The 25616-nt window shown below is 42.7% G+C and overlaps 1 protein-coding gene and 22 non-coding genes across 23 annotated transcripts; 22 read left to right on the top strand and 1 right to left on the bottom strand.

Moving 5' to 3' along the window:
* Positions 1–3783: 3783 nt before the first annotated feature.
* Positions 3784–6040, bottom strand: LOC149685799 (uncharacterized). Its single transcript, XM_089871054.1, has 6 exons — positions 5981–6040; positions 5123–5426; positions 4888–5080; positions 4719–4839; positions 4236–4656; positions 3784–4127 (listed from the first exon to the last, which is right to left on the bottom strand). Exons 1-6 carry the CDS (start codon positions 6038–6040, stop codon positions 3784–3786), a joined length of 1443 nt encoding a protein of 480 aa, XP_089727180.1.
* Positions 6041–11724: 5684 nt separating this feature from the next.
* Positions 11725–11797, top strand: TRNAI-GAU (transfer RNA isoleucine (anticodon GAU)). Its single transcript has one exon. It is a non-coding gene; the product is annotated as a tRNA-Ile (tRNA).
* A 221-nt stretch (positions 11798–12018) lies between these two features.
* On the top strand, positions 12019–12091 carry TRNAI-GAU (transfer RNA isoleucine (anticodon GAU)). The gene has a single exon. It is a non-coding gene; the product is annotated as a tRNA-Ile (tRNA).
* A 955-nt stretch (positions 12092–13046) lies between these two features.
* TRNAI-GAU (transfer RNA isoleucine (anticodon GAU)) lies at positions 13047–13119 on the top strand. The gene has a single exon. It is a non-coding gene; the product is annotated as a tRNA-Ile (tRNA).
* A 74-nt stretch (positions 13120–13193) lies between these two features.
* Positions 13194–13266, top strand: TRNAI-GAU (transfer RNA isoleucine (anticodon GAU)). Its single transcript has one exon. It is a non-coding gene; the product is annotated as a tRNA-Ile (tRNA).
* A 74-nt stretch (positions 13267–13340) lies between these two features.
* Positions 13341–13413, top strand: TRNAI-GAU (transfer RNA isoleucine (anticodon GAU)). Its single transcript has one exon. It is a non-coding gene; the product is annotated as a tRNA-Ile (tRNA).
* Positions 13414–13634: 221 nt separating this feature from the next.
* TRNAD-GUC (transfer RNA aspartic acid (anticodon GUC)) lies at positions 13635–13707 on the top strand. Its single transcript has one exon. It is a non-coding gene; the product is annotated as a tRNA-Asp (tRNA).
* A 221-nt stretch (positions 13708–13928) lies between these two features.
* Positions 13929–14001, top strand: TRNAI-GAU (transfer RNA isoleucine (anticodon GAU)). Its single transcript has one exon. It is a non-coding gene; the product is annotated as a tRNA-Ile (tRNA).
* Positions 14002–14075: 74 nt separating this feature from the next.
* On the top strand, positions 14076–14148 carry TRNAI-GAU (transfer RNA isoleucine (anticodon GAU)). The gene has a single exon. It is a non-coding gene; the product is annotated as a tRNA-Ile (tRNA).
* A 1215-nt stretch (positions 14149–15363) lies between these two features.
* TRNAI-GAU (transfer RNA isoleucine (anticodon GAU)) lies at positions 15364–15436 on the top strand. Its single transcript has one exon. It is a non-coding gene; the product is annotated as a tRNA-Ile (tRNA).
* A 1543-nt stretch (positions 15437–16979) lies between these two features.
* On the top strand, positions 16980–17052 carry TRNAI-GAU (transfer RNA isoleucine (anticodon GAU)). Its single transcript has one exon. It is a non-coding gene; the product is annotated as a tRNA-Ile (tRNA).
* Positions 17053–17126: 74 nt separating this feature from the next.
* On the top strand, positions 17127–17199 carry TRNAI-GAU (transfer RNA isoleucine (anticodon GAU)). The gene has a single exon. It is a non-coding gene; the product is annotated as a tRNA-Ile (tRNA).
* Positions 17200–17273: 74 nt separating this feature from the next.
* Positions 17274–17346, top strand: TRNAI-GAU (transfer RNA isoleucine (anticodon GAU)). The gene has a single exon. It is a non-coding gene; the product is annotated as a tRNA-Ile (tRNA).
* Positions 17347–17861: 515 nt separating this feature from the next.
* TRNAI-GAU (transfer RNA isoleucine (anticodon GAU)) lies at positions 17862–17934 on the top strand. Its single transcript has one exon. It is a non-coding gene; the product is annotated as a tRNA-Ile (tRNA).
* Positions 17935–19477: 1543 nt separating this feature from the next.
* Positions 19478–19550, top strand: TRNAI-GAU (transfer RNA isoleucine (anticodon GAU)). The gene has a single exon. It is a non-coding gene; the product is annotated as a tRNA-Ile (tRNA).
* Positions 19551–19624: 74 nt separating this feature from the next.
* TRNAI-GAU (transfer RNA isoleucine (anticodon GAU)) lies at positions 19625–19697 on the top strand. Its single transcript has one exon. It is a non-coding gene; the product is annotated as a tRNA-Ile (tRNA).
* A 662-nt stretch (positions 19698–20359) lies between these two features.
* On the top strand, positions 20360–20432 carry TRNAI-GAU (transfer RNA isoleucine (anticodon GAU)). The gene has a single exon. It is a non-coding gene; the product is annotated as a tRNA-Ile (tRNA).
* A 2131-nt stretch (positions 20433–22563) lies between these two features.
* Positions 22564–22636, top strand: TRNAI-GAU (transfer RNA isoleucine (anticodon GAU)). Its single transcript has one exon. It is a non-coding gene; the product is annotated as a tRNA-Ile (tRNA).
* Positions 22637–22710: 74 nt separating this feature from the next.
* On the top strand, positions 22711–22783 carry TRNAI-GAU (transfer RNA isoleucine (anticodon GAU)). Its single transcript has one exon. It is a non-coding gene; the product is annotated as a tRNA-Ile (tRNA).
* A 74-nt stretch (positions 22784–22857) lies between these two features.
* On the top strand, positions 22858–22930 carry TRNAI-GAU (transfer RNA isoleucine (anticodon GAU)). The gene has a single exon. It is a non-coding gene; the product is annotated as a tRNA-Ile (tRNA).
* A 515-nt stretch (positions 22931–23445) lies between these two features.
* TRNAI-GAU (transfer RNA isoleucine (anticodon GAU)) lies at positions 23446–23518 on the top strand. The gene has a single exon. It is a non-coding gene; the product is annotated as a tRNA-Ile (tRNA).
* A 1543-nt stretch (positions 23519–25061) lies between these two features.
* On the top strand, positions 25062–25134 carry TRNAI-GAU (transfer RNA isoleucine (anticodon GAU)). The gene has a single exon. It is a non-coding gene; the product is annotated as a tRNA-Ile (tRNA).
* Positions 25135–25208: 74 nt separating this feature from the next.
* TRNAI-GAU (transfer RNA isoleucine (anticodon GAU)) lies at positions 25209–25281 on the top strand. Its single transcript has one exon. It is a non-coding gene; the product is annotated as a tRNA-Ile (tRNA).
* The last annotated feature ends 335 nt before the right edge of the window (positions 25282–25616 follow it).

Here is a 25616-nt window from a genome sequence, read left to right as displayed (position 1 = left end):
CGACTAAAAAATTCGTAGCATTTAAGTTTCTCCTACCATCTTCAACATTATTAAACAAAACGTGTACCATTTAGCCTAAGTTGCTTATTAGTTTAGGCAAACAACTTGTTCAATTAAAGGAACTCGAATGAAGGCAGTGGCGGGTGGTTAAAAATTAAGCAAAATGTGTCAAGCACGTGACCGAGCAGAGGCGTGGTTAAAAGAAACTTAATTCGTTTTATTTGGAAAACAATTACTTCAAACTCGCGAAAATCAAGGACTAGATGATCAGTCCCACTCCACCCTTTGGATCTTCGTAATGCGCGATGCCTGTGACGCATTTCAGATAATTTAACCACTCGCCACTGCCTTCTTTCAAGTCCCTTTAAAGGGCAACTTAGTTTTCAACACCACCGCGAGATGGTAGGTACTCCGCACATGTTCGTTCTATATTCGCGTAGAATGTCGCGAAAATCACAAACTTCGAGTGTCACTCGACAATCAAGTGAAGTAAACGTAAGTGACGGTTACAGTATTATGTTTAAAAATTAATATTTCCAAATCAAAGTCTTTACTATAATATCAATCTGAATTTTCAGCATTTACAAACTTTGAATTTTGGAAATTTTAATTCTTATTCAATATACTGCGAAAAATGCCTTACATTTACCAAACCTGATTGCTTAGTGGCCCTCAAAAGGGTCTTTTGGGTCTATACTTGGCCCTCAACGGAAATGCCTGATGAGACGCTTTCTCACTTGCACCCCAGCATTGAACCAGTTAGCACCAGCCGCACGATTTTCCACCATAGGTGCTTGCGCTTCAGCAGCATCGTCAACATCATTATTTTCCGCTCTTGCACTGTTCACCAAGTCAGCTCCGGCTAGTTGTGCATTTACGAGGAAGGCCTCGTAAATTTCAGGGATGTTATGGGTTAGGCACATGTTATGGAGGATGCAGCAGGCATAGATGATTTTTCCCGCTCTTTTTGGGCAGTAGTGCAAGGTTCGGTCCTTAAGTAGGCACCGAAATCTACCCTTTAAAACACCATTGCACCTTTCCACACACTTCCTCGCTTCTTTATGGTGTGCATTGAACTGCACTTCAGCAGGGTTGGCTGGATGTGGAATGGGCACCATCAGCCAAGGCTGAAGTGGATAGCCCGCATCGCCTACCAAAATGTTTTACTTCATTTGATTATGTTCATTAAGAAGAAATTTAAAATTATTTTTGTCTTAAGGAAAAAATTTGAACTTTTGCAACTTTAGTCTTATTTGAACAAAAATATTTTCCACACATCCAAGAATCTATTGTTGAATATCAAAAAATTACAAAGCAGCCAAGAGTTTTGAAAACCTTCATTCCGATGCTTGGTTTCAAGGAAATTATGTGCCAAGGAAGACTTCCAAATAAAGGAATCATGCGAAGCGCCAGGATATTTACCATTAACATTTAAAATGCGAAGATCTAAGTCACAAATCTAGATTTAACAAGGTCATGCAAATTTGTTTAGATCTGGTCACCAAAAAGAAACACATTCTAGATATTTACAAGCTGCACATTGATGGAGTAATAACCCTTTCGATTAAAAAAATGCACAGCATCCAGCGGTTCATCTTTTTTAGTGGGGGTGACTATGGCTACATGAGTGCCATCTAGGGCTCCTATCACTCCTGGGAAGTTCTTCCATTCCAAAAATCTAAAATTTTGGCATATTAATTATCTGGCCTCACTGACTTTCGTATTTGTTTATATAAGGGGTTTTAACTTTCAGTTGCTCTTCCAAACTGCAAGGAAACTTGATCCAGTCATCGATAAGTTCATCAACTATAGCTTCGCTTACGTTTTTAACAACTCTGCTTACTGTAGGTTGGCTAACAGCAAGCAAGAGTTCTTGACCAACTCCAGTTTGGTACGAACCAGTTGCGTAAAAACGCAACGAAATCAAGATCTAAATATTTTAGCTTGTTAAATACTGATTTTAAAGGGTGGTTATAAGGGGTTGAATCTATAGAAGTAGAGCTACTGAAAGCAGAGTGAATAATTTACAAAACAAGTGTTGGAAAGTTCTGATAAAATCGTCTTCACAGACTGACTTCTTCAGCTCTAACCGTTGTACTCTTTTCAAATAGCTCTATCTCTTTTGGTGACATGGAAACGTTTAACTAATCATGCTACACATTCAGTTTAGGGTCAAATAGTTAAACAGTACTTTTAGTTTGCTTACCTTAGAATCAACAGTCAACGAAGTAGACCGGATTCCACTTAGTCTTGCGTTCAAGCGTTCGCACAGCTGAATCACAAGAGTGCGAGACAACCGAAAATACTTAATAACTTGCACTGTAGGCAATTCAAAAGCTTTTCCCGGATCACGAAAAACCCTTTCCCTTCGTAAAGCCCTCATATTTTCCTCATCTTGGTGACGCAAAAGCTCTAAACACATCAAAATATTCACTGCAATTTCAAAAGCGCAAACAACTCTATTTTAGAGACGTTCAACGGGAACTTGAATACAGAAATAAGCATTTGCCTCAAAAAAAATAAAACAAAACAACAACAAACTTTTTTGCTCTATCTACCGGTGAAATTTGCCCGGTAAATTCAAATATTTTTCTGTACCCTCGTTTTTTTTGCGTAGAATCGCAATTTAAAAAGGGAAGCTTGGGTTGAAAAATCGTAATAGAGTCTTTATCGTTGGATAAAATCTTAACGACAGCAAAAACCCTGTCGTTAAGTTATCACCGACTTATCACATCTCTTGTACGATAATTTTGAGTTTGGAAGTTACAGAATACCGAAATTCGATAACTTATCGCAATTGTGATAAAATCAAGTTATCACTAGTGATAACTTCAAAAATGATGAGAGAATTGTCCCCATCGCCTCTTACTCGGTAGTAGGAGGAGCCTATTTAAAAAAAAAGATGTGGCGAACGGGAAGTGGCGATCAGCTGTTATATTTAAAGCTGGCGACGCGTTTAAACAGTAAGCATAGGCCAGGGTTCGTACGAAATTTTTACATTGAAAAACCTTGACTTGTCCAGGTTATCCCTGACCATTTTAAGGTTTTTGCTAGAGCCCACTTCATCACACCTGTCTCATATTTAGCATTGCTCGAAGCATGGCTTGATATATAAAACAAAATCCCTGACATATCCCTGACTTTTTAAGAAAAACTTTTAAATCCCTGACTTTTCCCCCTAGTTTTCATATCCCTGACTTATCCAGGTTCCGTACGAACCCTGTAGGCTTAGCAACGAAACTCGCGTGTTATAGTTTTACCATGGTGTTAGGTAATATATTTTGGTATGTTTATTAATTTTGATGTTATCAAAGATTTGTTGATGTCAAGGCTTGCTAAGAAAGTTTGACCAAGGCTTATGTGTTCGGTTACAGTTCTTACATTCAAGTCATCAAATACGGTACAAGCACTCAATATAATGCTTTTTATGAGTTCAAGTTCAGGATTACATTTTGTTGGCATTTTAAAATACTATCATGTTATGAGTTAAATGTTAACAACTAAATTACGTCAGTAAAACGACAACCCGATACAGGTAGATTAACCACTATCAAAAAGAACTATCTGTTTAATAATAAACGGTAAGACACGCCCGAGAGAAGAAAAATTTCCGGTTTGGTTTCTATTGGATATAAAATTTACGTCACACGAGTGGCGCGAAAATTTGGCTCCTCCTATCGCTTTTTGAGAGTGCACTACAGGGGAATGCTTAACATGGACATTCTTGTTAGTAAATGAATTCATGCGTTCATTAGTAAATGAAGATGCGTACCTATTGTTGGCCTACTTGAAAAAATCTTTCTCAAAGACGTTCACTGCCTGCTTCCTTTTCTCCGTGTTGAACTCGATAAATGGTTTTAACCATGCACCCTCCTCGAATGTGAGTAATCGATGGATTTTCCCCAATTTCATCCCCTTAGCGAGGTAAAACTTGAGGTTCCGGTAATGGCGAACGCTATCGCGTACGTTAATTTTCAGTTTGTTGTACTGTTCAATCAAATACGGCGAAAGCTCATCCGCGTTAATAACTCTACGTTCGGGTGCTAAGGGTAGACAGTTATGTTCTTCGTGCAAACTTTCCTGGTACTCAAGATCTACCTCCAGGATAAAACCCTGGGGATCATCGTCTGGGTGATTCAAGATAATTTAACGAGTGAAATCTTGACATGGTTGAATCCATCGAAATTCTCTCATCGGCAGGTGGTGACATATTACGGTGCCGTAAAGGTTATTACAGTCTAGGTAGGTGATGTAAGAGCTACGTTTTGCCGGGTTGAATGTTTCGGGAAGATCCTTATTATTTGCTATGGGTAGTCTATGTGTAATTAAGGAAACACCCCCTCTTATACCCTTCTCAATAAAGTGATGCATATCAGGATCCTGGAGTAGTTCCAATTTCACTTGAGACATGTGAAGTGCACTTTGCCAAGCAAAACCAGGACCTGTATATGCGTGCGCGCAATCTAACTTGTAATATTCTAGACACATAGCCCTGAAACTTTCAAAAACATCCGCTTGGAGAAAAACGTCGGTCTTAACGTATAAATCGTTGTACTCACCGAGGTTAGTGAGTTGGAATTTTTCCCAAACCTTTTGAGCCTGAGAATAATCCACCTCACTAACCTCTTCGTCAGTTAAGGAATTGAAGAAGGCATCCTAGGGTGGCAACTCGGTCTCGTCGAATTTCGTCTCGCAGTCGAAGTAGTCATAGGGGAAACCTGTTTCGTCAGCAGATGCCATACTTCGTCAGCACTGAAGGCAGAGTTTAAACACTTGAACTTATCGGCTCCTCCTCGAGCCAAATACGATACGACTGTCTCTAGCAATGCCGGCATGAACCTAATTGAGTCTAAGAATCGAAAATTACCCAGAGAAAACGAAATGTACGTTTCGGAATTCGTGGGGATACACTTAATCTCGTGATCTTTGACCAATCCAATTTTGTCCATAATAAGATGGGCATCGTAACGAGATAAGTTATGCATGAAGACCGGAACGAAATTCCGGGTCCTCAGTTTCAGGTTGCACGAATTATGGGCAGCTCCCCTGTAAGCTCCGTTAGTGTGGTCGTGGTCACGAACTTTACAGTTATTTACAGTGAAAGGCTTATTACATAACTAACAGGATTGGGCCGAGGTGAATTGCGCCTTTTCTAAGTCTGATAGATTCATGGGGGCGTTATCTTTAATCTTACGCTGAATAATTGCGTCTTCACGCAAAAGGTTTTCTAAAAACTTTTCCGTGGCATCTATTCCTCGATAAGTAACCTGTTTAGAGACTGTACCGTCGTGACTAACGATGACATAACTAAACCCACAGGAGATATGTTGCGAAGTTTTCGTGGTTGAAGAGTGGTCGGCATCGGGATCGCATCGGTGAACTTTACGGAGAATAGACTCGAAATCAGCATAGATGACGTATTTAACCTGTGAAAATAGAAATTAAACTTTATTAGATAAAATGTAAACAAAACGTTCTCTCTCTCCCATGCATCTAATCGTCTGCTCTATTTATCTTTCTATAGACGCCGTCTGACGTTAGCCTCAGTAAACTATTTTGGCGCGTTATTCAAAATACGATGTAACATGGCTGCCAGAATCATTGGAGTTTCTACTCCTTGGTTCTGGCAGGGCATATCTAGCCTCCATGTTACAAGCCACTCCCCCTTCCACAGTTGTAATATAGAATAATTTAGAATGTTGTAATCAGTTTACTGTTGACGGTTGAAGAGACTAGTTCTCTCCTTTTTCTGAACTAAAATCTTTTAAGACGGAGTTATTTTGTATAATGGAAGTTGGGTTACGGGATCTTTATCCCTTAGTTAATTTTTGAGTGACTTTAATAAAGATAGAAGGAAATCTTCTATTTTTGGATTATTAAAATAAGTTGTCTTCATTCTTTTTTATGGCCCTCGGGAAAGTCCTCTTTCAATTTAGTTAATCCTTACCGAGGGTTACATAATTGGCGCCCGAACAGGGACCCGATCGATAAAACAAGGCCTTAAGCCTTGGTCAAGTCCCGTATACAAACTGTTTATCATTGTCGGTATATCCGCCCCCACGTGGAGCTAAGCCTCGGCTTCCACAATGGTAAACAATTAAAGATAATTAAATTATTTTAATCTAAATTAATCTCAAATAAGTTAAATAAATTAATAACAATAAACATTATCTTTGTAACAAATGTTCTGAAATTAGATGACTTGCTTGTATATTTTTGTATAAACGTAACTTAACTTGTATATTTGATTGTTGTAAAACTAAATAAATAATGGCATATTCGGACGATAAAAAATGGAGGTCTCCTCGAACATCTGAGGAAGAGGAGGAGGATTTAATAATAAAGAAAGGGAAGATAAATCAAAAGAAGATTTGTTTACGTCCATGGAAGACGATGGCGACACGCTAGCACCGCTGAAACAGATGATCCATTGGAGGAATTTAACCGAATTCTTCGAATTGAGGATGAGAAAGACGAAGAGGATTCGGATACACGAAAGAGGACGGCCGCCTCTTCAGAATCGGAATTCCCTCTTACCATCTATTCCCTCAAAATAGTATTTCTGCCCCTAAGGGAAGTTCAACTCCCTCAAATTTCCCTCCTCAATCTGGGATTAATTCCCTTGTTCCTTCTAAATCAGAGTCCCCAATTGCTAAGCATAAAGTTAGTTTTGCTAATACACTACCTAATCCAAGAGTTAGAGCTATCGGAACCCAAACTTCTCCGTCCCAACAAATCCCTCAATTAGGCCCAGACACTTCCGACGAGGAATTAAAAGCCTTTATATTACCCGTACTCCAAACACTGGCGGATAATTCTAACCAAAATGTAGCAATACATAAAGCTATAGCTAATAGTTTGGATAAGTTAGTTAGGGATCTACCCACGTTAATAAATAGATGTTCAACTCCTCAGACGGGTTCAACTCCTCAGACGGGAAAAGTCCCTATTGAACCGCCAGAAAGGTTAGCTTGTATGGGATCGTCTAGCGATAATGCTACCGAATTTTTAGCTGCTTTTGAGGAGTATGCTAAATTTCATAAGCTATCAAATGAAGAAAGGTTAGCGGCATTGCCTCTCCTATTACGAGGGCATGCCTTGTATTGGTACAGGGATTTAATCCGTGAATATGACGATGTTTGTAATGCAAATCCTTCCCATCCTTATTTAACTTGGAAGACATTTAAAAGGCACTTTAAGGTTCAGTTTAGAGACTCCGAAGCTGACTCTAAGCTTAAGATAGAGATTAACCATAGAAGTCAGAAAGATAAGGAGTCGGTAGAGGATTTCTTCGAAGAAGTTATGAAGTTGAATCTAGGGATGACCCATCCCCTTTCCGAAAAGGAGTTAGTTCCTATTATTAAAAGTAATTTGAAAGATGAACTTAGAACTCCCCTCCTTTTCTTGCAATTTACCACCATGGAACAGCTAAAAAATTCCTGTAAAACAATAGAAAATGATATTGAAGTTAGGAAAAAGAATGCTGAGAAAAGGGAAAAGAGGAACTCACCCCCAAAACCTAAGGCTACAGCAGAGTCCTCTTGCCCAGCTAATAAAGGCTCCGCCCATAGTCAGTGTTCTCCCGGGCATTGTCAAAGCCCTTGTCCTACTTCTCCAGCACATCCTAAATGGGAATATCCCTTGAAACCCTTAGACTCTAGATCGCAAGCTAGAGCTCAAAACACTTCCAATAGAGGCCAACGATCTTATAATAGATATAATAATCAGAGATCAAAGTCCCCTGGTCGTCAATTGGCCTTGTCATACCCCTCTACAAGTACTATCACTTGTTATAGTTGACAAGAAGCAGGTCATCTTGCACCCGATTGTTCAAACACAAAGATTATCAAGTCGGGGGAAGCCCAAACGGGAGAGGTCCCTCGTGGTCCCTCTCCCGGTGCCCAATAAATTCCCCTAACAAGAAGCGTGTCGCGTTTCCCTTGAGGATTGAATCCGTTCGGAAGGGTTCAGTTTATAAAAGGGTTACTATACCCGTTACTTTTGAAAACGCGACAGTTCACGCTAAATTAGATAGTGGGGCAGATGCCTCTTTTGTTAGTCTAGATCAGTGGCAGAAAATCTGTAAATATAGAAATTCTTCAGAATTACCTGAAGATGAAGAACTAGATTGTGTAGTTTGGGGCGATGGCCGATATACATTTACCAAAGGTTCTCACGAACTAGAGTTTACTCTCAAATCAAATGAAAGTGAGAAACCATTCAAATTTAAATTCTACATAGTTCCTTCCCTCAATAGTGACTTTATACTAAGTCAAGATTTTCTTGAGGAAAATAGGGTCAAATTAGATTTTGAATCATCTCAATTCTTAGTGGGTAACTTAAGGATCCCTTTTTCAATACCATCAGAAAAGGATCCAATAGATAAGGAGATTGTAGAGAATATTAGGGACGCAGTTTCCGCTGCCCCTATTTCTGACGAACAACATCATCAATTAGAGTTGTTTTCGGATAAAGTCGGAAGAACCGGACTAGTATTCCATGAGATCCATTCGGGTACTAGTCCACCCATAAAGTCTCAGCCTTATCGTGTTAATGACCAGAAAAGGAAAATTATTGAACAACATGTTAGGGAAATGTTAGATGACGGGATAATCAGACCCTCAGTATCTCCTTGGGCTTCGCCCGTAGTTTTAGTTGATCAAACAAAATGGGGTAAACCCTATAGGTTTTGTATTGATTACAGAAAACTAAATCAAGTTACCATCAAGGACCCTTATCCTTTGCCTAATATAGAGGATATGCTAGCTAGGGTTGGAAAACCCAAGTTTATTACAACCCTTGACCTTAAATCAGGGTATTGGCAGGTGGAAATGCACCCAAAAAGTGGGGAAAAAACTGCTTTCGTGACTCACATGGGGAAGTACGAGTTTAATGTACTTACTTTTGGGCTGTGTAACGCCCCTAGCTCTTTTCAGCGTTTAATTGACGAAATTTTTAGAGACGCGGATTACTTCCAATTAATCGATTAGTTAGATGATTTAATCTCGCTTAGCGAAGATTGGGATCAACACTTAACGTGTTTCGAATATGTCCTAAATAGATTAAAGGAAGCGGGTCTCACCCTACAGTTAAGAAAATGTCGTTTCACCCAAAAAGAAGCTACCATATTTGGTCACATTGTCAATGAAAAAGGGGTGCACATAGATCCTTTAAAGATAGAAGCCATTCAGAAATTCCCTCCTCCTAAAAATATTAAGGAAGTACAGAGATTTTTAGGTATGGCAGGTTGGCATAACCGTTTTATTAGTCACTACTCTCAAATAGTAGCACCCATTAATAAACTTAAACGAAAGGATCAAAAATTTATTTGGGGTATCGAACAGCAGCAGGCGTTCGACAAGATTAAGGAAGCGATTTGTAAGGCTCATCCCTTAGCTTCCTTTAGAAGGGATTCCCCGTGCATTCTCACTACAGATGCTAGTGACGCAGGGTTAGGTGCCCTTCTTTCCCAAATACAAGATGGTGTAGAAGTCCCTATAGCTTTTGCTAATAGTGGAGGAGCTAAAGTTAATACTTAAAATGTTTATCGGAGCTCTCGATAAAGCGTCTGCTACTACGCTTTCCACTCCTTTTTTATGCTTAATAGTAAAGTCAAATGTTTGAAGGTACATTGCCCATTTAACTAGACGAGAATTTGGTTCCCTAATATTGAATAACCACTGTAAAGCCTGATGGTCAGTGAGGACAGTGAATTTACGACCTTCTAGAAAGGGCCTAAACTTCTTAACCGCCCAACAGATGGCTAAACACTCCTTCTCGCTAGTGGAGTACCTTGTTTCTGCTCCGTCTTAGGAGAAATCATAACAAGAACTGATTGACACTGATCTAAATTATTCTATATTACAACTGTGGAAGGGGGAGTGGCTTGTGACATGGAGGCTAGATATGCCCTGCCAGAACCAAGGAGTGGAAGTTCCAATGATTCTGGCAGCCATGTTACATGCCCCCCTCTTTAGGAACTTGTTTATAATACAAAAATATAGAATAGAAACATTTTTTTTTTCAGTTTAGGGTTACCCCGAGGAACCCTTAAAATCATTAGCAGGGGTATAGGAAATTTTTAAGTTCGTTCAAAAAATGTTTATCACAGAATAATGATTTTATCTTCATTGGTGATGCATGAGCTTCTGTTCAATCTTTATACCCGAAGGGCTTCCCTTTTACCGTGATATTAGGCTCTCTTTACGGAGGATCAAAGTATATGGGTTGTGGACGTCCTCCTTCGGTCATCTAAAATTAGATATATTAGTAATTTCTTTTTGTTGCTTGGGAAATAAATTCCCAACGGAAAACAGAGATGGGCTCTCGGGTAAAACAGAAATGTTCCCTTGTTAAGTTCGTGACGTTATTATTATTATTAAGGTAAACTTGAACCTCATAAGGTGACCTTAATCTTTTATCATCAGGGGGTCGATAATAGATATCAACTTCGTTACCTCCGGGCTGAACCGTCGCCCTCTTACATACCTCTCGTCGCCATCCCAATTTAAAAGGTTCTAAGTAAATATCGGGTAATGTAGCCCTATTTAGACGAGGAGTTCTCATAGATTCCGACAACTTGGTCGACGAACTGTCAGACACATGCTGTGATTGGGATTGTGAGTGTGGAGGCTGTTCAGGGGTTGATATTTCCTCCGAAAGAGTTGAAATCGGTTCAGGAGGTACTATTTCCTTCGAAAAACCAGAAGAAGGTGAATGGTGTATCGCAAGTTCCGATATGGACTGTTCAGAAGACGTTGATTTGTCTGCTGGCGTTACGATTTCTTCTATAAAACTAGATGTTGGTGTATGTAGCTTATTTTCCACGACTGATTCATGATCAGACGGAGAAGCCTCCCCTGCCGCAGAAGGCGGGCTATCGTTAGAGGGATGATCGAGCTGAAAAGCCATCATATCATGATAGGTAAAAAGGAGGAGAGGAGGGTCTTCAAAAAGGGCCATGCCCGGTTCACTATCAGAGTCTGTAGGCTGATGTGAATCATCTCGAACTGCAGGAGGGATCTGTTGATCCTCTGCTTGATCTTCAAAAGTAGTTGATGTCGAGGTTTGAAGGACATCTGGGATAGTAGGAATGATCGGTTGATCGGCTTCCTGGCCGTCCTGGGGTGACGGTGAGGTAGAAGATGATGATGATTCAGATGACGTGGTTGAGGAAGTCTCCGTAAGAGGGTGGGCCGCGGTACCACCGTTCGTTGAGGGACTAGACTCAGGATCATCTGCAACGTTCGATTGAGAAGTGGGGGCATTTTCGGCATTGTCGAAGACAGCTACATTGGTCCAATAGAGTTTTAAGTGCTCTAGGTTGACTTTCCCTACATTTTGTCCTACCCGGGAGCGTTGTTTTGAAGTCTTAAAAGTAACGTTAAAAGGAAATATTTTTCCACAATACTTGAAGACCATTCTTTCTTAAGCTTCCGTGGCGCAATGGTTAGCGCGTTCGGCTGTTAACCGAAAGTTGGTGGTTCGAGCCCACTCGGGAGCGTTGTTTTGAAGTCTTAGAAGTAACGTAAAAAGGAAATATTTTTCCACAATACTTGAAGATCAGTCTTTGCCTAAGCTTCCGTGGCGCAATTGCTAGCGCGTTCGGCTGTTAACCGAAAAGTTGGTGGCTCAAGCCCACCCGGGAGCGTTGTTTTGAAGTCTTGGAAGTAACGTAAAAAGGAAATATTTTCCCACAATACTTGACGATAATTCTTTGCCTAAGCTTCCGTGGCGCGGTGGTTAGCCCGTTCGGCTGATAACCGAAAGGTTGGTGGTTCGAGCCCAACCGGGAGCTTTGTTCTGAAGTCTTAGAAGTAACGTAAAAAGGAAATATTTTTCCACAATACTTGAAGATGATCCTTTGCCTAAGCTTCCGTGGCGCAATGGCTAGCGCGTTCGGCTGTTAACCGAAAGGTTGGTGGTTCGAGGCCACTCGGGAGCATTGTTTTGAAGTTTTAGAAGTAACGTAAAAAGGAAATATTTTTCCACAATACTTGAAGATCATTGTTTGCCCAAGCTTCCGTGGCGCGGTGGTTAGCGCGTTCGGCTGATAACCGAAAGGTTGGTGGTTCGAGCCCACCCGGGAGCGTTGTTTTGAAGTCTTAGAAGTAAAGTAAAAAGGAAATATTTTTCCACAATACTTGAAGATCACTCTTTGGCCAAGCTTCCGTTGCGCAATGGCTAGCGCGTTCGGCTGTTAACCGAAAGGTTGGTGGTTCGAGCCCACCCGGGAGCGTTGTTTTGAAGTTTTAGAAGTAACGTAAAAAGGAAATATTTTTCCACAATACTTGATGATTATACTTTGCCTAAGCTTCCGTGGCGCAATGGTTAGCGTGTTCGGCTGTTAACCGAAAGGATGGTGGTTCAGGCCAACCCGGGAGCGTTGTTTTGAAGTTATAAAAGTAACGTTAAAAGGAAATATTTTTCCACAGTACTTGAACACCATTCTTTCTTAAGCTTCCGTGGCGCAATGGTTAGCGCGTTCGGCTGTTAACCGAAAGGTTGGTGGTTCGAGCCCACCCGGGAGCGTTGTTTTGAAGTGTTGGAAGTAACGTAAAAAGGAAATATTTTTCCACAATACTTGAAGGTCATTCTTTGCGTAAGATTCCGTGGCGCAAGGGTTAGCGCGTTCGGCTGTTAACCGAAAGGTTGGTGGTTCGAGCCCACCCATGTGCGTTGTTTTGAAGTCTTAGAAGTAACGTAAAAAGGAAATATTTTTCCACAATACTTGACGATAATTCTGTGCCTATGTTTCCGTGGCGCAATGATTAGCGCGTTCGGCTGTTAACCGAAAGGTTGGTGGTTCGAGCCCACCCGGGAGCGTTGTTTTGAAGTCTTAGAAATAACGTAAAAAGGAAATATTTTTCCACAATACTTGAAGGTCATTCTTTGCGTAAGATTCCGTGGCGCAATGGCTAGCGCGTTCGGCTGGTAACCGAAAGGTTGGTGGTTCGAGGCCACACGGGAGCGTTGTTTTGAAGTCTTAGAAGTAACGTAAAAAGGAAATATTTTTCCACAATACTTGAAGGTCATTCTTTGCGTAAGATTCCGTGGCGCAAGGGTTAGCGCGTTCGGCTGATAACCGAAAGGTTGGTGGTTCGAACCCACCCGGGAGCGTTGTTTTGAAGTCTTAGAAGTAACGTAAAAAGGAAATATTTTTCCACAATACTTGACGATCATTCTTTGCCTATGTTTCCGTGGCGCAATGGTTAGCGCGTTCGGCTGATAACCGAAAGGTTGGTGGTTCGAGATCACCCGGGAGCGTTGTTTTGAAGTCTTAGAAGTAACGTAAAAACGAAATATTTTTCCACAATACTTGACGATAATTCTTTGCGTAAGATTCCGTGGCGCAAGGGTTAGCGCGTTCGGCTGATAACCGAAAAGTTGGTGGTTCGAACCCACCCGGGAGCGTTGTTTTGAAGTCTTAGAAGTAACGTAAAAAGGAAATATTTTTCCACAATACTTGACGATCATTCTTTGCCTAAGCTTCCGTGTCGCAATGGTTAGCGCGTTCGGCTGTTAACCGAAAGGTTGGTGGTTCGAGCCCACCCGGGTGCGCTGTTTTGAAGTCTTAGAAGTAACGTAAAAAGGAAAAATTTTTCCACAATACTTAACGATAATTCTTTGACTATGTTTCCGTGGCGCAATGGTTGGCGCGTTGGGCTGTCAACCGAAAGGTTGGTGGTTCGAGCCCACCCGGGAGCGTTGTTTTGAAGTCTTAGAAATAACGTAAAAAGGAAATATTTTTCCACAATACTTGAAGGTCATTCTTTGCGTAAGATTCCGTGGCGCAATGGCTAGCGCGTTCGGCTGGTAACGGAAAGGTTGGTGGTTCGAGGCCACACGGGAGCGTTGTTTTGAAGTCTTAGAAGTAACGTAAAAAGGAAATATTTTTCCACAATACTTGAAGGTCATTCTTTGCGTAAGATTCCGTGGCGCAAGGGTTAGCGCGTTCGGCTGATAACCGAAAGGTTGGTGGTTCGAACCCACCCGGGAGCGTTGTTTTGAAGTCTTAGAAGTAACGTTAAAAGGAAATATTTTTCCACAATACTTGAAGGTCTTTCTTTGCGTAAGATTCCGTGGCGCAAGGGTTAGCGCGTTCGGCTGATAACCGAAAGGTTGGTGGTTCGAACCCGCCCGGGAGCGTTGTTTTGAAGTCTTAGAAGTAACGTAAAAAGGAAATATTTTTCCACAAAACTTGAAGATGATCCTTTGACTAAGCTTCCGTGGCGCAATGGCTAGCGCGTTCGGCTGTTAACCGAAAGGTTGGTGGTTCGAGCCCATCCATGTGCGTTGTTTTGAAGTCTTAGAAGTAACGTAAAAAGGAAATATTCTTCCACAATACTTGACGATAATTCTTTGCCTATGTTTCCGTGGCGCAATGGTTAGCGCGTTCGGCTGTTAACCGAAAGGTTGGTGGTTCGAGCCCACCCGGGTGCGTTGTTTTGAAGTCTTAAGGTCCGTCCACACTATGGCTTTTTTTCGCGTCGCAAGCTACGTAACGCTCGCGCGCGCGGTACGTCGCTTCGCTCGGATCGTTTACACCACTGAAATTCGCGCCAAAGCCATGCTCGCAAGGTCTTGCAAACCTCGCGAAAATCTTTGGCGTGTCAAAGATTTTCGCAAGGATTGCAGCCTCGCCGCCAATCAGAGGTCTCCTGGTTGGCGCAGACGCCGTGTATTCGAGATATTTTCACGAAAACAAATATGTCTCCGGCTAATAGGCCTAGTGTTTCTCGTAAACGAGTGGAAATCAACAACTATTTTCGTTTTTATTAATAAATCACCTTAATAGAAATTGCACGAGAAGAAGGATATGGGTTCGCGAAGTTTTTGCAGAGAGAAAGAGTTGGTAATTACCATAATTTAATTCCAAAACTTCAGTTACATAAAGAGCTTTATGGTGATTCCCTATATGTTCAATATTGTTGACTAACTCCCTTCTCAGTTTGATTATCTATTAAGGTCTAAATTTAACCCGGATATAATATTCAGCCAATGAAGCTCTCTGATATGCTGCGAAGTTTGTCAAAACGAGGGCGTATACCTTAGCGAATTTCTATAGTGTAAACGATCCGAGCGAAGCGACGTACCGCGCGCGCGAGCGTTACGTAGCTTGCGACGCGAAAAAAAGCCATAGTGTGGACGGACCTTTAGAAGTAACGTAAAAAGGAAAAATTTTTCCACAATACTTAACGATAATTCTTTGACTATGTTTCCGTGGCGCAATGGTTGGCGCGTTGGGCTGTTAACCGAAAGGTTGGTGGTTCGAGCCCACCCGGGAGCGTTGTTTTGAAGTCTTAGAAATAACGTAAAAAGGAAATATTTTTCCACAATACTTGAAGGTCATTCTTTGCGTAAGATTCCGTGGCGCAAGGGTTAGCGCGTTCGGCTGATAACCGAAAGGTTGGTGGTTCGAACCCACCCGGGAGCGTTGTTTTGAAGTCTTAGAAGTAACGTAAAAAGGAAATATTTTTCCACAATACTTGACGATCATTCTTTGTCTAAGCTTCCGTGTCGCAATGGTTAGCGTGTTCGGCTGTTAACCGAAAGCTTGGTGGTTCGAGCCCACCCTTGTGCGTTGTTTTGATGTCTTAGAAGTAACGTAAAAAGGAAATATTTTTCCACAATACTTGAAGATGATCCTTTGCCTAAGCTTCCGTGGCGCAATGGCTAGCGCGTTCGGCTGTTAACCGGAAGGTTGGTGGTTCGAGCCCACTCGGGAGCGTTGTTTTGAAGTTTTAGAAGTAACGTAAAAAGGAAATATTTTTCCACAATACTTGAAGATCACTCTTTGCCCAAGCTTCCGTTGCGCAATGGCTAGCGCGTTCGGCTGTTAACCGAAAGGATGGTGGTTCAGGCTAACCCGGGAGCGTTGTTTTGAAGTCTTAGAAGTAACGTAAAAAGGAAATATTTTTCCACAATACTTGACGATCATTCTTTGCCTAAGCTTCCGTGTCGCAATGGTTAGCGTGTTCGGCTGTTAACCGAAAGCTTGGTGGTTCGAGCCCACCCTTGTGCGTTGTTTTGAAGTCTTAGAAGTAACGTAAAAAGGAAATATTTTTCCACAATACTTGAAGATGACCCTTTGCCTAAGCTTCCGTGGCGCAATGGCTAGCGCGTTCGGCTGTTAACCGAAAGGTTGGTGGTTCGAGCCCACCCGGGAGCGTTGTTTTGAAGTTTTAGAAGTAACGTAAAAAGGAAATATTTTTCCACAATACTTGATGATCATACTTTGCCTAAGCTTCCGTGGCGAAATGGTTAGCGTGTTCGGCTGTTAACCGAAAGGATGGTGGTTCAGGCCAACCCGGGAGCGTTGTTTTGAAGTTATAAAAGTAACGTTAAAAGGAAATATTTTTCCACAGTACTTGAACACTATTCTTTCTTAAGCTTCCGTGGCGCAATGGTTAGCGCGTTCGGCTGTTAACCGAAAGGTTGGTGGTTCGAGCCCACCCGGGAGCGTTGTTTTGAAGTCTTGGAAGTAACGTAAAAAGGAAATATTTTTCCACAATACTTGAAGGTCATTCTTTGCGTAAGATTCCGTGGCGCAAGGGTTAGCGCGTTCGGCTGTTAACCGAAAGGTTGGTGGTTCGAGCCCACCCATGTGCGTTGTTTTGAAGTCTTAGAAGTAACGTAAAAAGGAAATATTTTTCCACAATACTTGACGATAATTCTGTGCCTATGTTTCCGTGGCGCAATGATTAGCGCGTTCGGCTGTTAACCGAAAGGTTGGTGGTTCGAGCCCACCCGGGAGCGTTGTTTTGAAGTCTTAGAAATAACGTAAAAAGGAAATATTTTTCCACAATTCTTGAAGGTCATTCTTTGCGTAAGATTCCGTGGCGCAATGGCTAGCGCGTTCGGCTGGTAACCGAAAGGTTGGTGGTTCGAGGCCACACGGGAGCGTTGTTTTGAAGTCTTAGAAGTAACGTAAAAAGGAAATATATTTCCACAATACTTGAAGGTCATTCTTTGCGTAAGATTCCGTGGCGCAAGGGTTAGCGCGTTCGGCTGATAACCGAAAGGTTGGTGGTTCGAACCCACCCGGGAGCGTTGTTTTGAAGTCTTAGAAGTAACGTAAAAAGGAAATATTTTTCCACAATACTTGACGATCATTCTTTGCCTATGTTTCCGTGGCGCAATGGTTAGCGCGTTCGGCTGATAACCGAAAGGTTGGTGGTTCGAGATCACCCGGGAGCGTTGTTTTGAAGTCTTAGAAGTAACGTAAAAACGAAATATTTTTCCACAATACTTGACGATAATTCTTTGCGTAAGATTCCGTGGCGCAAAGGTTAGCGCGTTCGGCTGATAACCGAAAAGTTGGTGGTTCGAACCCACCCGGGAGCGTTGTTTTGAAGTCTTAGAAGTAACGTAAAAAGGAAATATTTTTCCACAATACTTGACGATCATTCTTTGCCTAAGCTTCCGTGTCGCAATGGTTAGCGCGTTCGGCTGTTAACCGAAAGGTTGGTGGTTCGAGCCCACCCGGGTGCGCTGTTTTGAAGTCTTAGAAGTAACGGAAAAAGGAAAAATTTTTCCACAATACTTAACGATAATTCTTTGACTATGTTTCCGTGGCGCAATGGTTGGCGCGTTGGGCTGTTAACCGAAAGGTTGGTGGTTCGAGCCCACCCGGGAGCGTTGTTTTGAAGTCTTAGAAATAACGTAAAAAGGAAATATTTTTCCACAATACTTGAAGGTCATTCTTTGCGTAAGATTCCGTGGCGCAATGGCTAGCGCGTTCGGCTGGTAACCGAAAGGTTGGTGGTTCGAGGCCACACGGGAGCGTTGTTTTGAAGTCTTAGAAGTAACGTAAAAAGGAAATATTTTTCCACAATACTTGAAGGTCATTCTTTGCGTAAGATTCCGTGGCGCAAGGGTTAGCGCGTTCGGCTGATAACCGAAAGGTTGGTGGTTCGAACCCACCCGGGAGCGTTGTTTTGAAGTCTTAGAAGTAACGTAAAAAGGAAATATTTTTCCACAATACTTGACGATCATTCTTTGCCTAAGCTTCCGTGTCGCAATGGTTAGCGTGTTCGGCTGTTAACCGAAAGGTTGGTGGTTCGAGCCCACCCGGGAGCGTTGTTTTGAAGTCTTAGAAGTAACGTAAAAACGAAATATTTTTCCACAATACTTGACGATCATTCTTTGCCTAAGCTTCCGTGTCGCAATGGTTAGCGCGTTCGGCTGTTAACCGAAAGGTTGGTGGTTCGAGCCCACCCGGGTGCGTTGTTTTGAAGTTTTAGAAGTAACGTAAAAAGGAAATATTTTTCCACAATACTTGAAGATCACTCTTTGCCCAAGCTTCCGTTAAGCAATGGCTAGCGCGTTCGGCTGTTAACCGAAAGGATGGTGGTTCAGGCCAACCCGGGAGCGTTGTTTTGAAGTCTTAGAAGTAACGTAAAAAGGAAATATTTTTCCACAATACTTGACGATCATTCTTTGCCTAAGCTTCCGTGTCGCAATGGTTAGCGTGTTCGGCTGTTAACCGAAAGCTTGGTGGTTCGAGCCCACCCTTGTGCGTTGTTTTGAAGTCTTAGAAGTAACGTAAAAAGGAAATATTTTTCCACAATACTTGAAGATGACCCTTTGCCTAAGCTTCCGTGGCGCAATGGCTAGCGCGTTCGGCTGTTAACCGAAAGGTTGGTGGTTCGAGCCCACCCGGGAGCGTTGTTTTGAAGTTTTAGAAGTAACGTAAAAAGGAAATATTTTTCCACAATACTTGATGATCATACTTTGCCTAAGCTTCCGTGGCGAAATGGTTAGCGTGTTCGGCTGTTAACCGAAAGGATGGTGGTTCAGGCCAACCCGGGAGCGTTGTTTTGAAGTTATAAAAGTAACGTTAAAAGGAAATATTTTTCCACAGTACTTGAACACCATTCTTTCTTAAGCTTCCGTGGCGCAATGGTTAGCGCGTTCGGCTGTTAACCGAAAGGTTGGTGGTTCGAGCCCACCCGGGAGCGTTGTTTTGAAGTGTTGGAAGTAACGTAAAAAGGAAATATTTTTCCACAATACTTGAAGGTCATTCTTTGCGTAAGATTCCGTGGCGCTAGGGTTAGCGCGTTCGGCTGTTAACCGAAAGGTTGGTGGTTCGAGCCCACCCATGTGCGTTGTTTTGAAGTCTTAGAAGTAACGTAAAAAGGAAATATTTTTCCACAATACTTGACGATAATTCTGTGCCTATGTTTCCGTGGCGCAATGATTAGCGCGTTCGGCTGTTAACCGAAAGGTTGGTGGTTCGAGCCCACCCGGGAGCGTTGTTTTGAAGTCTTAGAAATAACGTAAAAAGGAAATATTTTTCCACAATACTTGAAGGTCATTCTTTGCGTAAGATTCCGTGGCGCAATGGCTAGCGCGTTCGGCTGGTAACCGAAAGGTTGGTGGTTCGAGGCCACACGGGAGCGTTGTTTTGAAGTCTTAGAAGTAACGTAAAAAGGAAATATTTTTCCACAATACTTGAAGGTCATTCTTTGCGTAAGATTCCGTGGCGCAAGGGTTAGCGCGTTCGGCTGATAACCGAAAGGTTGGTGGTTCGAACCCACCCGGGAGCGTTGTTTTGAAGTCTTAGAAGTAACGTAAAAAGGAAATATTTTTCCACAATACTTGACGATCATTCTTTGCCTATGTTTCCGTGGCGCAATGGTTAGCGCGTTCGGCTGATAACCGAAAGGTTGGTGGTTCGAGATCACCCGGGAGCGTTGTTTTGAAGTCTTAGAAGTAACGTAAAAACGAAATATTTTTCCACAATACTTGACGATAATTCTTTGCGTAAGATTCCGTGGCGCAAGGGTTAGCGCGTTCGGCTGAAAACCGAAAAGTTGGTGGTTCGAACCCACCCGGGAGCGTTGTTTTGAAGTCTTAGAAGTAACGTAAAAAGGAAATATTTTTCCACAATACTTGACGATCATTCTTTGCCTAAGCTTCCGTGTCGCAATGGTTAGCGCGTTCGGCTGTTAACCGAAAGGTTGGTGGTTCGAGCCCACCCGGGTGCGCTGTTTTGAAGTCTTAGAAGTAACGTAAAAAGGAAAAATTTTTCCACAATACTTAACGATAATTCTTTGACTATGTTTCCGTGGCGCAATGGTTGGCGCGTTGGGCTGTTAACCGAAAGGTTGGTGGTTCGAGCCTACCCGGGAGCGTTGTTTTGAAGTCTTAGAAATAACGTAAAAAGGAAATATTTTTCCACAATACTTGAAGGTCATTCTTTGCGTAAGATTCCGTGGCGCAATGGCTAGCGCGTTCGGCTGGTAACCGAAAGGTTGGTGGTTCGAGGCCACACGGGAGCGTTGTTTTGAAGTCTTAGAAGTAACGTAAAAAGGAAATATTTTTCCACAATACTTGAAGGTCATTCTTTGCGTAAGATTCCGTGGCGCAAGGGTTAGCGCGTTCGGCTGATAACCGAAAGGTTGGTGGTTCGAACCCACCCGGGAGCGTTGTTTTGAAGTCTTAGAAGTAACGTAAAAAGGAAATATTTTTCCACAATACTTGACGATCATTCTTTGCCTAAGCTTCCGTGTCGCAATGGTTAGCGTGTTCGGCTGTTAACCGAAAGGTTGGTGGTTCGAGCCCACCCGGGAGCGTTGTTTTGAAGTCTTAGAAGTAACGTAAAAACGAAATATTTTTCCACAATACTTGACGATCATTCTTTGCCTAAGCTTCCGTGTCGCAATGGTTAGCGCGTTCGGCTGTTAACCGAAAGGTTGGTGGTTCGAGCCCACCCGGGTGCGTTGTTTTGAAGTTTTAGAAGTAACGTAAAAAGGAAATATTTTTCCACAATACTTGAAGATCACTCTTTGCCCAAGCTTCCGTTAAGCAATGGCTAGAGCGTTCGGCTGTTAACCGAAAGGATGGTGGTTCAGGCCAACCCGGGAGCGTTGTTTTGAAGTCTTAGAAGTAACGTAAAAAGGAAATATTTTTCCACAATACTTGACGATCATTCTTTGCCTAAGCTTCCGTGTCGCAATGGTTAGCGTGTTCGGCTGTTAACCGAAAGCTTGGTGGTTCGAGCCCACCCTTGTGCGTAGTTTTGAAGTCTTAGAAGTAACGTAAAAAGGAAATATTTTTCCACAATACTTGAAGATGACCCTTTGCCTAAGCTTCCGTGGCGCAATGGCTAGCGCGTTCGGCTGTTAACCGAAAGGTTGGTGGTTCGAGCCCACCCGGGAGCGTTGTTTTGAAGTCTTAGAAGTAACGTAAAAACGAAATATTTTTCCACAATACTTGACGATCATTCTTTGCCTAAGCTTCCGTGTCGCAATGGTTAGCGCGTTCGGCTGTTAACCGAAAGGTTGGTGGTTCGAGCCCACCCGGGTGCGTTGTTTTGAAGTTTTAGAAGTAACGTAAAAAGGAAATATTTTTCCACAATACTTGAAGATCACTCTTTGCCCAAGCTTCCGTTAAGCAATGGCTAGCGCGTTCGGCTGTTAACCGAAAGGATGGTGGTTCAGGCCAACCCGGGAGCGTTGTTTTGAAGTCTTAGAAGTAACGTAAAAAGGAAATATTTTTCCACAATACTTGACGATCATTCTTTGCCTAAGCTTCCGTGTCGCAATGGTTAGCGTGTTCGGCTGTTAACCGAAAGCTTGGTGGTTCGAGCCCACCCTTGTGCGTTGTTTTGAAGTCTTAGAAGTAACGTAAAAAGGAAATATTTTTCCACAATACTTGAAGATGACCCTTTGCCTAAGCTTCCGTGGCGCAATGGCTAGCGCGTTCGGCTGTTAACCGAAAGGTTGGTGGTTCGAGCCCACCCGGGAGCGTTGTTTTGAAGTTTTAGAAGTAACGTAAAAAGGAAATATTTTTCCACAATACTTGATGATCATACTTTGCCTAAGCTTCCGTGGCGAAATGGTTAGCGTGTTCGGCTGTTAACCGAAAGGATGGTGGTTCAGGCCAACCCGGGAGCGTTGTTTTGAAGTTATAAAAGTAACGTTAAAAGGAAATATTTTTCCACAGTACTTGAACACCATTCTTTCTTAAGCTTCCGTGGCGCAATGGTTAGCGCGTTCGGCTGTTAACCGAAAGGTTGGTGGTTCGAGCCCACCCGGGAGCGTTGTTTTGAAGTGTTGGAAGTAACGTAAAAAGGAAATATTTTTCCACAATACTTGAAGGTCATTCTTTGCGTAAGATTCCGTGGCGCAAGGGTTAGCGCGTTCGGCTGTTAACCGAAAGGTTGGTGGTTCGAGCCCACCCATGTGCGTTGTTTTGAAGTCTTAGAAGTAACGTAAAAAGGAAATATTTTTCCACAATACTTGACGATAATTCTGTGCCTATGTTTCCGTGGCGCAATGATTAGCGCGTTCGGCTGTTAACCGAAAGGTTGGTGGTTCGAGCCCACCCGGGAGCGTTGTTTTGAAGTCTTAGAAATAACGTAAAAAGGAAATATTTTTCCACAATACTTGAAGGTCATTCTTTGCGTAAGATTCCGTGGCGCAATGGCTAGCGCGTTCGGCTGGTAACCGAAAGGTTGGTGGTTCGAGGCCACACGGGAGCGTTGTTTTGAAGTCTTAGAAGTAACGTAAAAAGGAAATATTTTTCCACAATACTTGAAGGTCATTCTTTGCGTAAGATTCCGTGGCGCAAGGGTTAGCGCGTTCGGCTGATAACCGAAAGGTTGGTGGTTCGAACCCACCCGGGAGCGTTGTTTTGAAGTCTTAGAAGTAACGTAAAAAGGAAATATTTTTCCACAATACTTGACGATCATTCTTTGCCTATGTTTCCGTGGCGCAATGGTTAGCGCGTTCGGCTGATAACCGAAAGGTTGGTGGTTCGAGATCACCCGGGAGCGTTGTTTTGAAGTCTTAGAAGTAACGTAAAAACGAAATATTTTTCCACAATACTTGACGATAATTCTTTGCGTAAGATTCCGTGGCGCAAGGGTTAGCGCGTTCGGCTGATAACCGAAAAGTTGGTGGTTCGAACCCACCCGGGAGCGTTGTTTTGAAGTCTTAGAAGTAACGTAAAAAGGAAATATTTTTCCACAATACTTGACGATCATTCTTTGCCTAAGCTTCCGTGTCGCAATGGTTAGCGCGTTCGGCTGTTAACCGAAAGGTTGGTGGTTCGAGCCCACCCGGGTGCGCTGTTTTGAAGTCTTAGAAGTAACGGAAAAAGGAAAAATTTTTCCACAATACTTAACGATAATTCTTTGACTATGTTTCCGTGGCGCAATGGTTGGCGCGTTGGGCTGTTAACCGAAAGGTTGGTGGTTCGAGCCCACCCGGGAGCGTTGTTTTGAAGTCTTAGAAATAACGTAAAAAGGAAATATTTTTCCACAATACTTGAAGGTCATTCTTTGCGTAAGATTCCGTGGCGCAATGGCTAGCGCGTTCGGCTGGTAACCGAAAGGTTGGTGGTTCGAGGCCACACGGGAGCGTTGTTTTGAAGTCTTAGAAGTAACGTAAAAAGGAAATATTTTTCCACAATACTTGAAGGTCATTCTTTGCGTAAGATTCCGTGGCGCAAGGGTTAGCGCGTTCGGCTGATAACCGAAAGGTTGGTGGTTCGAACCCACCCGGGAGCGTTGTTTTGAAGTCTTAGAAGTAACGTAAAAAGGAAATATTTTTCCACAATACTTGACGATCATTCTTTGCCTAAGCTTCCGTGTCGCAATGGTTAGCGTGTTCGGCTGTTAACCGAAAGGTTGGTGGTTCGAGCCCACCCGGGAGCGTTGTTTTGAAGTCTTAGAAGTAACGTAAAAACGAAATATTTTTCCACAATACTTGACGATCATTCTTTGCCTAAGCTTCCGTGTCGCAATGGTTAGCGCGTTCGGCTGTTAACCGAAAGGTTGGTGGTTCGAGCCCACCCGGGTGCGTTGTTTTGAAGTTTTAGAAGTAACGTAAAAAGGAAATATTTTTCCACAATACTTGAAGATCACTCTTTGCCCAAGCTTCCGTTAAGCAATGGCTAGCGCGTTCGGCTGTTAACCGAAAGGATGGTGGTTCAGGCCAACCCGGGAGCGTTGTTTTGAAGTCTTAGAAGTAACGTAAAAAGGAAATATTTTTCCACAATACTTGACGATCATTCTTTGCCTAAGCTTCCGTGTCGCAATGGTTAGCGTGTTCGGCTGTTAACCGAAAGCTTGGTGGTTCGAGCCCACCCTTGTGCGTTGTTTTGAAGTCTTAGAAGTAACGTAAAAAGGAAATATTTTTCCACAATACTTGAAGATGACCCTTTGCCTAAGCTTCCGTGGCGCAATGGCTAGCGCGTTCGGCTGTTAACCGAAAGGTTGGTGGTTCGAGCCCACCCGGGAGCGTTGTTTTGAAGTTTTAGAAGTAACGTAAAAAGGAAATATTTTTCCACAATACTTGATGATCATACTTTGCCTAAGCTTCCGTGGCGAAATGGTTAGCGTGTTCGGCTGTTAACCGAAAGGATGGTGGTTCAGGCCAACCCGGGAGCGTTGTTTTGAAGTTATAAAAGTAACGTTAAAAGGAAATATTTTTCCACAGTACTTGAACACCATTCTTTCTTAAGCTTCCGTGGCGCAATGGTTAGCGCGTTCGGCTGTTAACCGAAAGGTTGGTGGTTCGAGCCCACCCGGGAGCGTTGTTTTGAAGTGTTGGAAGTAACGTAAAAAGGAAATATTTTTCCACAATACTTGAAGGTCATTCTTTGCGTAAGATTCCGTGGCGCTAGGGTTAGCGCGTTCGGCTGTTAACCGAAAGGTTGGTGGTTCGAGCCCACCCATGTGCGTTGTTTTGAAGTCTTAGAAGTAACGTAAAAAGGAAATATTTTTCCACAATACTTGACGATAATTCTGTGCCTATGTTTCCGTGGCGCAATGATTAGCGCGTTCGGCTGTTAACCGAAAGGTTGGTGGTTCGAGCCCACCCGGGAGCGTTGTTTTGAAGTCTTAGAAATAACGTAAAAAGGAAATATTTTTCCACAATACTTGAAGGTCATTCTTTGCGTAAGATTCCGTGGCGCAATGGCTAGCGCGTTCGGCTGGTAACCGAAAGGTTGGTGGTTCGAGGCCACACGGGAGCGTTGTTTTGAAGTCTTAGAAGTAACGTAAAAAGGAAATATTTTTCCACAATACTTGAAGGTCATTCTTTGCGTAAGATTCCGTGGCGCAAGGGTTAGCGCGTTCGGCTGATAACCGAAAGGTTGGTGGTTCGAACCCACCCGGGAGCGTTGTTTTGAAGTCTTAGAAGTAACGTAAAAAGGAAATATTTTTCCACAATACTTGACGATCATTCTTTGCCTATGTTTCCGTGGCGCAATGGTTAGCGCGTTCGGCTGATAACCGAAAGGTTGGTGGTTCGAGATCACCCGGGAGCGTTGTTTTGAAGTCTTAGAAGTAACGTAAAAACGAAATATTTTTCCACAATACTTGACGATAATTCTTTGCGTAAGATTCCGTGGCGCAAGGGTTAGCGCGTTCGGCTGAAAACCGAAAAGTTGGTGGTTCGAACCCACCCGGGAGCGTTGTTTTGAAGTCTTAGAAGTAACGTAAAAAGGAAATATTTTTCCACAATACTTGACGATCATTCTTTGCCTAAGCTTCCGTGTCGCAATGGTTAGCGCGTTCGGCTGTTAACCGAAAGGTTGGTGGTTCGAGCCCACCCGGGTGCGCTGTTTTGAAGTCTTAGAAGTAACGTAAAAAGGAAAAATTT

The sequence above is a fragment of the Phalangium opilio genome, unplaced genomic scaffold (genome assembly GCF_054372755.1).
Source record: "Phalangium opilio isolate 3A_F unplaced genomic scaffold, DU_Popi_V2 ptg000032l_1, whole genome shotgun sequence".
Classification (NCBI taxonomy): Eukaryota; Metazoa; Arthropoda; class Arachnida; order Opiliones; family Phalangiidae; genus Phalangium; species Phalangium opilio.
Note: the sequence above shows the minus strand (reverse complement) of the source record. Positions and strands in the feature narration are given on the sequence as shown.

Excerpts from the sequence above, each read along its gene's own strand:
- LOC149685799 (XM_089871054.1), bottom strand. The coding sequence starts at position 6,040 with ATGATAAACAGTTTGTATACGGGACTTGACCAAGGCTTAAGGCCTTGT. Across the intron at positions 5,081-5,122 it reads ATTCACCTCGGCCCAATCCT|TTCGTGACCACGACCACACT; the intron begins GTTAGTTATGTA and ends ATAACTGTAAAG. Across the intron at positions 4,840-4,887 it reads ATCCCCACGAATTCCGAAAC|GTTCATGCCGGCATTGCTAG; the intron begins GTACATTTCGTT and ends AGACTCAATTAG.